The sequence below is a fragment of the Strix uralensis genome, chromosome 1 (assembly GCF_047716275.1).
Source record: "Strix uralensis isolate ZFMK-TIS-50842 chromosome 1, bStrUra1, whole genome shotgun sequence".
NCBI classification, from domain to species: Eukaryota; Metazoa; Chordata; class Aves; order Strigiformes; family Strigidae; genus Strix; species Strix uralensis.
The window spans coordinates 61,791,982-61,804,204 of NC_133972.1; the positions used below are offsets into that span (position 1 = coordinate 61,791,982).

General features: G+C 55.0%; 1 protein-coding gene across 1 annotated transcript; it reads left to right on the forward strand.

Annotated features, from left to right (window-relative positions):
* The first annotated feature begins 875 nt into the window (after positions 1-875).
* MNX1 (motor neuron and pancreas homeobox 1) lies at positions 876-4,146 on the forward strand. Its single transcript, XM_074868638.1, has 3 exons — positions 876-1,509; positions 3,560-3,720; positions 3,817-4,146. The coding sequence occupies exons 1-3, from the start codon at positions 891-893 to the stop codon at positions 4,144-4,146; spliced, it is 1,110 nt and encodes a 369-aa protein (XP_074724739.1). The 5' UTR covers positions 876-890.
* Positions 4,147-12,223: the final 8,077 nt, after the last annotated feature.

The window sequence follows — 12,223 nt, forward strand, 5'->3', positions numbered from 1 at the left end:
CCCTTGTCGCGGTGGCACCGGCAGCCCCGGGGGCGCAGCCCCGCCGCCCCCCGGCTGCGAAGCGGCCCCTCCCGGGGCGGGTCACGGGGGGGGGGGGGCGCGGCGTGGGCACCTCCCGCAGCTGAGCGCCTTCTCCCCGGGGCTGGCAAAGGCTTTCTGAAGGGGGGGCGCGTTTACCTCAGGAGCGCTCGGTGCCGCAGCCTGACCTCCCGCTCACACCGCCTTTGCGGAGGTCCCCGCAGCCCCCTCGGGGGGAGGGGACTCTGGTGAAGGAGCGACCCCTCGCCCCGCTCTTTCCCTTTTCTGTTCGGGCCTGTTTGCGTTAGATAAGCAGGTCTAATAACACTATTGACAAACCCGGGGGGGGGGGGGGGGGGGTGCGGCGGGCTTGACTCCCTGACCCACAGGTGTTTACTCTTTCCGACTCGTTAAAAAGCGGCCGGCGGCGCGTTTACGGCAAATATTTGCCGTGCGCGGGAACGGTGGAAAACTGTCACCGAGCGCGCGGCGGGAGCCCCCTCGGCCGGCGGAGCGCGGCGAGCCCAGCGGCCGGGAGGGCTCTGCCGGCACAGGGGGGCCGCTCCCCCGCCCCCCCGCCGGACTTGCCCCTCCCGTTCATCCCCAGCCCGCGGCCCCCGGAGTCCCCGGGGGGGGTGTGGAAGGGGGCGGGCCGCCCCCTGCTCCGCCGTGACAGGTGGGCGGCGGGGCCAATGGCGGGCGAGGCCGCAGCGGCGCCGGCCCAATGGGAGCCGCCTGCGGCCCTTGAAGGGGCGCGCCGCGGAGCGCGGCCGCACTGCCGCCCGCCGCCGCCGGGAGACGCGGCCGGCCCGGGGCCGCCCGACGCGCCGCGGTTCCCCACCCCACCGCCGCCCCAGCCCGTCGGCGCTCCCATGGAAAAATCCAAAAATTTCCGCATCGACGCGCTGCTGGCTGTCGACCCCCCCAAGGCGGCGGCGGCGGGGCAGAGCGCGCCGCTGGCCCTGGTCACCTCCCTGGGCGGCAGCGGCAGCAGCGGGAGCGGCAGCCCCCCGTCCTCTTCATCCTCCTCCTCCTCCTCTTCCTCCTCCTCCTCCTCTTCATCTTCCTCCGAGCATCCCGCCGGCGGCCACGCCGACTGCCTGCGCACCGACAGCCCTTCTCCGCCGCGCCTCCTGGCCGCCCACTGCGCCCTGGTCCCCAAACCCGGTTTCCTGCCTGGTACCGGCGCCGGCGCCCACCCGCATCACCACGCCTCGGCGGCTGGCATGGCCCTGGGACTGCACCCCGCGGCGCCCGGCGGGCCGGGCATGCCGGCCCAGGCGGCCCTCTACGGGCACCCCGTGTACGGCTACTCGGCGCTGGGCGGGCAGCACCCGGCCCTCTCCTACTCCTACTCGCAGGTGCAGGGAGCGCACCCTTCCCACCCCGCCGCCGACCCCATCAAGCTCAGCGCTGGTACCTTCCAGCTGGACCAGTGGCTGCGGGCCTCCACCGCCGGCATGATCCTGCCTAAAATGCCCGACTTCAGCTGTGAGTATCGGCCGGCCCCGCAGCCGCATCCCCTCCCTCCCCTCGCCCGGTGCAGGCTCCCCCCGGGAGCTGTCTCCTGCCTAGAGGGAAGAACCCCCCTCCCTCCCCCCGCGTAAATAAGCTGCAGGTTTAAACCGGAGGCGACATATTTTCTTTTAATTTTATTAGAAGGAGGAAACAGCGGCCCGCGATAGGACGCGGGGATTTGTGGGTCGCCTCCCCCTTCCCGGCCCTTGGGGAACCCCCAACAGCCCCGTTTTTCACGGCAAGTTAAACAGGAAGGTGGTAAATCCCTTCTTGCCGTTGCAAACGCCCTTTTCCCGCCGTCCACGGGGTGCAGAAGCCGCCCGGGAGGGGAGATGGGGGGGGGCGATGGGGACAAGGCAGGGGCAGGAGTCCCCATGGTCTCCCCCCAAAACCCGGTCTCGATGTATCATCCTAAAAGCGAGGTGGCAGGTCCCGTTACTCAGCCACCGTTCTTCATTTTATTTCTCTTTTCTCAGAAATGAGCTTACAATTATGGCAGGCTCCTCTGGGCGAGTGGGCGTAGGGAGGATCCGGGCTTAGCCAAAAATTTGGGGTTCCGTGTTCCTGGGGGTAATGAATAGATGTAAAATAAATATAGCTGGTTTAGGTTTGGGACCGGGGAAGGCTGAAAATGCTGCCTTAAACCAGACCATCCCGAAGTCCCAGCAAAGGTGCGTTGTTGAGCACTAGGCCTCACAGCGATGGGGACATTGCATGCATCTGTTTTAGGCAAAGATCATTTTCGGAGGTGTGAGCTCTCTGTGGAAATGGCCGATTTAACAATACCGGAGGTGTAGTTTTACAAAAATCGTGCCAGGAAAAGAATTGCGATTTTTTTTTTTTTTTATCCCCCCCCCCCCCCCTACTCTGCACACCCATTCGCAGACAAAAAAGTCCATTGTTTTCCTCTCGAATTGGGGTTGTTTAGACTGGAACATTCAGGAAGAAAAAAAAATAATTAGGAGAGCTGTCAGAGCCGTGCTTCTCAAACAAGGTGCAGAGGGGGAATAAATGACCGGAGAGAAACGAGAATGGAGCCTCGGAAAATCGCACCGCAGTGAGAAAATCTCCTTGGCGCTGCTGTCCGGGAGCGGACACTGGCCTTTTTTCTTTCTGTCCAATTTAGCGAGCTGCCTCCAAACGCGGCCGGGGAGCCAGAGCCGCCCCTTAGTGTGTTTTTTCTTAAATTTGCTTGATTTTTCTAAACCAAATAAGCCAAACTGCCAAAATACTTCGAGACATGGGCAGCAGCGGTGCTGTGTCGCATCCCCGGGGGTGTCCCGGTGCCGCGAAAGGGTTCAGTCCCCCCCCCCGATGTCCTCCTCCTGTTCATCGTCGGGTCTTTTTTTAAATAAAATCCTTGATTTTAATTATTTCTGAACGCGGAAAACATGCTGATTTCCCCCCCGCACCCACCCCGTTCAAAGACCGTTTTCCAGCCCTCGCTGGTGCTTTGCGCCCTGATGGCTCCCGGCGCTCCCAGCCTGCGGAGCGGGGCCCGGCCCCGGCCCGCCGGAGGGGTGCCCGCCCGCCTGCAATCCCGTTAATTAAAGGGGTATGGGCGGGCTGGGAGTGCGGCAGGTTTGACTAAAGTATTAAATGGAGCAAATTGCTGCTCCCAGGAGAGCCCGGTACCCCTTCGCCGTGATCCCTGGCTCCGTTTTATTGTCTCGCATTTGTTAGGCTCTTGGGAAATCAAGAGACATATTTTTCTTTATTTAAAAGATTTAATTTAATTATCGGCGGGGTTTTTTTGGCCCTGTGGGGAATCCCCTGACACCGTGCAAGCCGAGAAACCCTGGAGCCGGCGGGTCTGGGGGCTGGAAGACATCCCTCCCTTGGTCCGTGCTCCGGTGGATAACTTGGATGGTGGATGGACATGGGTCCATCCTTGCTTCCAGCTCTCCCCCCCGCCGTCTTCCCCCCCCCGCATCCCATCCCACCCCCGTCCCGGGGGATGCCCGGCCGCGGCGGGGCGGCTCCGCACTCACCTCCGCGCTGCTCCCCCCCTCTCCTTTCCCAGCCCAGGCTCAGTCCAACCTGCTGGGGAAGTGCCGCCGGCCCCGCACGGCCTTCACCAGCCAGCAGCTGCTGGAGCTGGAGCACCAGTTCAAGCTCAACAAGTACCTCTCCCGGCCCAAGCGCTTCGAGGTGGCCACATCGCTGATGCTCACCGAGACGCAGGTGAGTCCCCGCGGGCGAAGGGCGGCGGGGGGTGCTGCCGTCGGGAGGGCGGTGGATGAGGTGGTGTCTGTGTGTGTCCCCCCGCGTCTCCCCCAGGTGAAGATCTGGTTCCAGAACCGGCGCATGAAGTGGAAGCGCAGCAAGAAGGCGAAGGAGCAGGCGGCACAGGAGGCCGAGAAGCAGAAGGGGGGCGGCGGGGAGGACAAGGGGGATGAGGACCTGCTGCTGCCCACCCCGGAGAAAAGCGGCGGGAGGAGGATGCGGGAGCTGCCCGACAGCGAGGACGAGGAAGAGGAGGAGGAGGAAGAGGAGGCGGTGGCGGCGGCCGGGCGATGCTGCCCTTACCACTCCTCCGACTGCTCCGAAGCAGAGGAGGAGGACACGCAGCCCCGGGGCCGGCACGGAGCCCCGGCGCAGCCCCAGTGAGCCCCCCCGCACCTCCCGCTCCCTCCAGCCGCGGGCTCTGCCCGTCCCGCCTCGGGGGAGCCCTGCCGCGCTCGGTCGGCACCGGCCCCGCTCCCCCCGCCTTGTTCCGATTTCTCCCTGCTTGGAGGGGGATGGAGAAGAGGATCCTCCGCATGCCGGGCGGGGAAGAGGATTTACGGTGAATACAGTGTTATTATTGACTGAAAATCAGACAAAACTTGAGCCCCCCCCGCCCCCTCCTGTCCCTGCCCCCTGGAAGCGTGTTCCTTTCGCTGAATATTGGAAATGTTTTGTTCTTACTATATATCGAGAAAACTGTTTATGTCATGAACGTTAAAACTGCTGGAAATCTCAATGCTGTCTTTATTTTTGTATATTGTATTTATAAAAAAAATTACCTCTACTTATGCATGCTAAATTATTCCCCAGGCCCTCCCACCTGCGCGATGGGGTGGAAAATAAACGGCGTTTTGTACTTGAGATGTATGAGCGCTCTGTGTGGGGGAGGGGATGCTGGGGGGTCCCGGTGCTCTGGGTGGTGCCGAAGCGCCCGGCGAGGAGCAGGGAACCGCTTTCTAACCCGAATTTAATTCGGTGCCGCAGCGGTCGTGCACTCTCTGCCATCGGCCTGGGTCGTTTCCAGAGGCTCACCCCGGTACAGGCGAAGGAATCGAGACAGCTCCTTCCCTCCCCCCCGCATTTTGTTTTGCTGCTTTCGCCCCCCCCCCCCCCCCCCACCCCCGGCGGCGAAGCTGCATGTCCCACCCGCGTACCCGGAGAGCGGTGGGGCTCCCCGCCGTGCGCCGCTCCCGGGAGGTCGCGGCTGAGCGGGAGGAGTCCGGGCAGCGGCGGGGCCCCTCTTTCCCCGGCGTGCCCGAGAGCCCCGAGCCAGGGCCTAGGAAAGGGGGGAGCAGCGCTGGGTTCCAGGGGCGGCTCAGCTGGCAAAGCAACGGGGAGCTCTAGCGGGCGGAGGGGGGGACGGGGGGGCCCCGCGCCCTCCCCAGTACCGAGGACGGGACCCCCCGACGGCCGACCCGGCAGCGCAGCGCGGGCTTTTCGCTAACGGCGGGATTTATCTCGCCAATAAATTTGCAGATCAGTTCATCCTTGTCACCGCAGCTCTTCCCCAAATCAATTAGAGCGAATTTAAATATAATCACTGGCTCATCCCCACCAGCTCGGGGCCATGTCTGGCAATTCATCGCCGCTAATGAATTACGGCGCGGCTCCGCTCCCCCGTAGGGCCGCGCAGGGGGGCGGAGGGACCCTCTGGAGCCTGAGGGTCCCCTCCGCCGGGCGCGGTCCCCGTCCCCCCGCATCCCGGGTGCCGCCGCTTTTTCCTGTAGAGCTCCGGTGGATGAAAAGTTCCGAAATACAGAGCGTTCCCACTCTCCTACAACCTTTTTTTTTTTTTTTTTTTTTTTTTTTTTTTAAAAAGAGGGAAAAAAATGTATTTTTTACAAACCCTAGTTAACCTTTCACACGGGAGCAGCATGGCCCCTCTAAACGGCTTCTCTAAAAATCCGGCCCGTGCAACGCAGGCTTGACGGAGTCATGAGGCGATGGCGTGAAATTACACGAAAGAAAAGAGTTGTCCCTCACGGAGAGCTGCGGGCGGTGCTGCCCGGGGGTGGCATTTGGAGACAACGCCGTTAGCTGGGAGTTTACCGGCCCGGCACACCCAGCGCGCCGCGGGGATACGTCGTAAATCCCACACGTTCACGGGGTAAATCATAAATCTGGATGGATCCCATATGTCAAAAAATTTGATCGGCATAAACTTGCTATGGGCTTGATCGATACCTCCCCCCTTGCACGGCAACAATCACGTCTGAGGCTCTGATTTAAATTTGGAAACGATCTCCTTTCGGCTACAGGTCGTAGAGGATTTAAGGCGTAGAAAAATAAGTGCATTAGTGGCTCTGCGATTTTCCACGCCGCTGGCTGCGGCTGCATCTTCGTGGGTGAAGGGCTGCGCAGCACCGCGGCGGCTCCGCTGCCTAAACCCGGCGGCCCGTCCGAGTTACTGCCAGCAGGATTTGCTTGGTGCTTACACCCTAAAATATCTAAAACACATCAGTCAGGAGAAAACATTGTTATCTTAAAAAAAAAAATTAAAAAGAAAAAATCACGAGCTACCTGAGATCACACCCCCCCCCCCCCCCCCCCCAAGATCCTCCCTCAGTCATTCATTTCCAATTAAATAGCCGCTAATTAAACTGGCAAACATGCGCCACCGGGCCAGAAATTTACTGTATGCCCAAGAGGTGTGTGCCCAAACGTGTCACAGCCTTGTGAAAAACAGCCTTGCGGGGTACAGACAACTGTTCCCGGACTCTGTATCAAAGTCCTACCGGTGTATTGTGTCTGTCTCAATAAAATTAATCTCTTTAAAGCCCAGCGTCTCACAAGAATACCTTCAGTGTTCCAGACTACAAGGGCAAATATGTTTTTCAGATTCTGTTTTTATGGACGGATTAAAGTTTATTTTCCATAATAGGGCACCTAATAAAACTCATAAAGCTCTGTCAGTCTTACAGCTGGTGGCCTCATTTAACACTTTCACTTCGTAAATCATTTTACAACTTACCAGGTGTTTCCAAAACTGAAAGGAGAGGAGGGGGAAAGGGCGCAAGAGGGGGGGAAAGAGAAATTAAAGTCACTTAAAATATAGATACGGTCCTTTGGCGGTGGGTGCGCTTGCATTGTCGCTTGGAAGGGCTTCAAAGAAGGTGTCGATCCCAACGGGGGAGAAAAGCCTTTTAATCAGGATTTCCCACGCTCTTTTGAAGTGAGGAGGCTCGTCCCCACGTGCAGCTCAATCAAAGGCTCAGGGTGATTAGCGGAGCCCGGTAACGCGCGCGACACGCTCCGCGCCCCATCGCGCCCCATCCCGCCCCCCCCCGCGGAGGTTCCGCGCCAGCCCCGGGCGGTGAGTGCCCCGGACGGGGTTTGCCCCGCCGGGCGGCACCAAAGAGGCCCCGTTAGCTCCCGCGGCCCCGGGTCAGCCAGAGGCTGCGCTGGGGGCGGAGCGGACGCGCTCTCCAGCCCAGCATCCCTCCGGGGTCCCCCCTCACCCAGCCCCGGGGTGCCCCCACACCCAGCCTCATTCCCCTGCGCCCGACCCCGGTAGCCCCCACCCTGCCCCAGGGTCCTCATGCTGCCAGCCTGCCCCTCCCCAGCTTCCCTGCACCCATGCCCAGGGTGCCCCACAGCCAGCCCTGGGGTGTCCCGTTGGTGTTGGTGGGGTGGCTGTGCCTTACGGCCCGGCACAGGCAGGGCTGGCGAGGCTTTAATCTACCCCCCTGTTTGTAATTTCATTATGCGATCCGTTCCCTCCCCCAGACACAGTAGGTAACAAGCCTCTTAAAACTTTCATTGCTGTACTTGAGAAGTGGTAAGTATGAACATGGACCTTTGGTAGACATTTTACTTTAAAAAGCAACATGGTTTAGGCATGGATGTCATTAACTGGCAATTTCATAAGCATTAAGTGCTAAAACAAAAGAACCGAAATAGGATCCATATGTTCGAGGTAAACCTGCTAAAAGTCTTTCAAATGGGAAACCATAAATATATAATCCCCCTCAAACTCTCCGTGAAACTGCTGGGAATGAAATACTTCACTAACAGAAAGACTATTGATTATTTCTGAAGTCCAAACTGTTATGCTCAACCCAAACTAAGGGATTAATGTCAGTTTTTTCTCTAGTTCTCAGGAAGACCCTGTCCCTCCCTCCCTCCTCCTCCTCCTCCTCTCACACCCCTTCCCTTTACGCCTGCCGCGCTGGCAGCAGCAGGGCCACGAGTGGCAGGGTTGCACGCCTCCCGCTCCCTGTGTGATCGCGAGTGGCTGCTTCGGTCCCTTGAATCCTTCCCGGCTCTGATTTCTGTTCCCAGCTCTGATTTCCCTGCTGGGGAGCTACACTAAAAGTGGGTTCCCCTCTCAGGCACCAGAGATCCCCCAGGGCAGTGAATCTCAACATAGATCCCCTTCTTTCTTTCCCAACTTTTCCCTTGTGTGCTGTGGGTGTCAAGATAACCGCATGGTGATTCAGCTGTGAAAGCAGAAACATTATTTTTTAATTCTTGAGCCATACATTGTTCCTGTGATGTGCAGAGTGCTTCTTGGTTGGCTGTTTGAATCCCATGAACAGCAATGCAGGACAAATAGTGGAAGGGATGAAGCTCCCAGGGGACCTTAGTCTCCCTTGGGCGTTGTGTGTAGTGACCAAATCACAGTCCTTCTGCCTCCAAAATGATGGTTCACGTCTGTCCAGAGTTAAATACCAACCGCACATTACTCTGGGACTTACTCAGCAACTGTGATACAGATTTCTTATTTTTCAGTAATACTCATGCACTCAGGATCACATCTACGGTGAGTTGGGGATGGCCTGGATTAGATGAGGTGGTTTTGTCTTTTCTGGTACTTTTTGCTTTATTTTTCTTGATTTGAGGAGTTAGCGGTTGTGTAATGTCCCCTCCGAAGAGTCCTCCTGTAAGGGCAGAGATCCAGGGAGATATTTACTATCTTGTTTTCCCTACCCTGAGGGCTGAAGATCTTTAACTGAAGTCCTGGGGCTGTCCCTGTGTGGAAATGGGACCACCTGCGAGGTGTAGGAGGTCAGAGTGGTCATCTAGTTGTCTTCTCTGATCGCAAGTTACTATCAAAATTTGGCATTCAGCTTCCTTTTGGAGAAGAAACAGGCTTTGCTGGGTCAAATTTAACTGGGACTGGTCTCCGAAAGCAGTAGATGAGAAGAACAATGTCCTTTTCTTGTAAAACCCAGAAGAGCCAGTGGTTTGAAATGAATTGTGTCACTGGGAGGCTTAGCTTCATTTTATAGCTTGCAGGACATTTGCAAGCATATCACAATTTCCTCTAATTAATCCATTATTTGAAATTATTATTCACAGGACTTCTGTTAATGTTCTTGGCCGATGGGAGCTTTTGGCAGGTTGGACTTGTGTCTGAAGAGGGAGCACGGATGGACAATGCAGAAGCTTCTAATTCGGCTGCCTCCTCTCTTCCAGCACAGAGGAGACGGGGACAGAGGAGTCCTGTCCCCATCCAGTCCTGCTGGGCTCTGGGTACCATTTCCATAAATACAACCGAAAGGCAGCCAGCATGGATTTTAACCTGGGGATGGAGCAGGGAAGCGATCCCAATTTAGAACAACATCTCAAGGGATGGGGCAGATTGTCCATCGCTTGGTATCCCCAGATGCCCTTTCTGGAAAGTACGTGAAAGCCAAGCACAAGCTGTTGAGCCGCCTCCGGTGCTAATTTCTGCAGTGTAATAGCGGCTGGCATTGCACAGAGGTCTGCATAGACGATCTAATGATTCTTTCTGGACTTCAACATGATGAATCTATAAAGCATGTATTGCTGTAGCAGCTAGGTGCAATTTTAGAAATGTTAATGAGTAATTACATAAAGGTTGTCCACAGTCATTGATGTTAATCACTGTTCTTTTGCCAGGGATAATTAAGATGACACTTCAGCAGCGTCAGCCAATGGTTCCTGCTGTCTCTGCTGTCTCCTTCTCCCCTCCCAGCTCCTGCCGTGGGTCTAGCCCTCCTTCAGGGAGCTTCTTGATACCTTCATTCCTCCCATGCTCTAAGTCCCCCAGCTTTTCTGAAGGGCTTGACTGACTGTGGCCTGAGGTCTTGTGAGGGTGAGCTGAGCATGCTGGGAGAAGCAGATTTGGGTGATGCGAAGCAGTGATCTGCTGCCTCCATGGTCCTGCTCATGGCACTCAGCTCTGTTCTGCAGTTAATTTGCTTAGACAATGTGTGGAAGTTACTTCACCTTTCTTCGGCCTCCACCTCATGAAACAGCTGGTCTTCCCACCTTTTTTGCCTTTCCGTGTGTCTTGGAAACCTCTGATGAAAGGATCGCGGCCAGTATTAATGACTATGGAGGAGCTGGAATAACAGCTGTGTAAGTATATGGTTTGTTGTAACAAAACTTATAAATTTTATCCACATTTTCACTCCTCAGCCTGTGATCAGTTGATGTTCAGTGTAATCAGGTTTCAGGTGCTGTAAAGCCCGTGATAGAGGTTTTAGGGGAGGAGAGATACCCTCGCTGTGCCTCCGAAATGTGTGGGTGGGCAGGTTGGGGTGTGAGTTCATCCTCTTCAGCCTCTCCCACAGATTTCCCGGGTAAATGAGTCAAACTGCCTGCATGCTGGTTCCCTGGCTGTAGGACAGTGAGGAGATGAGTGTGTGACCTGTTCACCTGCAGGGACCATGGAGGCATGTTGAGATGGGAAGGCCAACCTAGGTGTCCAAAGTTGGATTGCCCCCAGGGAGGAGGAGCTCCTGGCAGCTTGCACCATGCACCATGAAAAAGATCTGTTCTGTTGATTCTGAAGCTGCCCAGAGAGGACACCTCTTTTGTTACTACAGATTCTCATGGGTGCTCTTTGCTTTGAGGATGGGATGAAGAAAGCTCTTTCATCAGCTAAGGATGGCAAGATACCTGAAACCCCCATTCCTTTATTCTTCCAGATCTTCATCTTTAAGACTGATAAATACATCTAGAGGTTAGATTTGAGGGTCAATTTTAGCAGCAGAGGAACATGGGATAATGTTGGAAAAGCTTAATGTGCTCTTCTGCAAAACCTTTTAATCCTGTGCCTTCGACAGACAGCTCCATGTCAGCTTTGGGGAGCCCTGGCTACTCCCTGGAGGAGGTCATTTCAGGGGAAGTGTTACTCAGCATCCGTGAGGGTGTCAAAAACCTGGCCAGGAATAAAGATTCGCTTCTCCAGCCTTTAGCGGTCTGAAGGCTCCTTTAAACTCACAAACCTCGTATAAGGTTTCACCAGAATAGGGCAGCCCAAGAAACATCGATGGGACTAGTGTCTCTCTGGATCTGATTCTTACATTGCTTGCAGATAAGAAAAAATAACTGACTCAAAACTCACAGCAGCTTCCAAGCCAGCCTATTGCCTGCTGCTCAGGCTCTGAAGTGCTGGTGAAGAGCTCCCTAGAGCATCCCTAGACAGCTTTTATCGTCACAGGAAATGCTTATGATTCACAATTGCTGTCCCTGCCTTTCTGCACTGCTTCCTAATCTCTGCCACAGAGTACCTGCAGAATACTTGGCATAATAGAAATCTTCAAGAGACCAACAGACTTAGTTTCCAAGAAATTTAGTTAGGGAAATTTGGAAAGTAAACACCATCTAGTCAACATCTTAAGGGTGAATCGAACTACAGAATAAGGAAGAAAAAGGTCCATTCATGATCTAAGGCTTTGGCTGAGGAGGAGAGACAATTTTGTGAGTAAGATGCAAGCCTAGAAAATGCGATCAAGATGACTTATTTTTCCCCAAGGTGACACCGAGCATATCTCAGATTATTGTCTGTATAGTAGAAAAATGCATTGCTCCATCCCTTGACTGTAACTGAAGGCTGTTCCTGCATCAGGCTTCACTGCCTCCTAACAATATTCCCTGTCATTTCATGCTGGAGCTGTGTGTGCCTGCCCACCCAAGAGAGATTTGAGGGTACTCTTACTGTTTGAACGGTAAAAGGTCTATAATGGAGTTTTTAATGAAAAATGTGTCATGCTTGGAAACCTTTCACTTATGAAAATTAAACAACTGTTTCACTGTTACTGACAAAAGGCTTTAAAGGAAGGATTCAAAAAAGGTCTTTGTAATTTTACTCTGTATCTCTCATTCTAGTTACATTACTTAGTCATTTTTTAATGTATTCACTTTGAAGTCCTCCACACGAGGTGAGCTGGTTTTGGTGTGTGAACTGTTTTGTCCTAGGACACAAGTTTTAAGGAATTTTTGATGCCAGCTGGCTCTTCCTAAGCTTATTCTTGATAGATGCTAATTTCATTTCCTTAAAGTGTTATTAGGGAAACCACATGATATCCGATTCTGAATTGTGCATGCATCTAAATTAGTGAAGGCTATTGTAATTAGTTTTAAAGCAAGGCTGCAGGTCGCATCAGAATTCGAGGATAGCACAGCTGTTTTATACAGGCAGCTGTGATGTCCAAGCCTGCGGGCCTCACGGTAAACTAAGCTTTACTGGAGGGCGAAGGAAAGT

Excerpts from the sequence above, each read along its gene's own strand:
- MNX1 (XM_074868638.1), top strand. The coding sequence starts at position 891 with ATGGAAAAATCCAAAAATTTCCGCATCGACGCGCTGCTGGCTGTCGAC. Across the intron at positions 1,510-3,559 it reads TAAAATGCCCGACTTCAGCT|CCCAGGCTCAGTCCAACCTG; the intron begins GTGAGTATCGGC and ends CTCCTTTCCCAG. Across the intron at positions 3,721-3,816 it reads TGATGCTCACCGAGACGCAG|GTGAAGATCTGGTTCCAGAA; the intron begins GTGAGTCCCCGC and ends CGTCTCCCCCAG.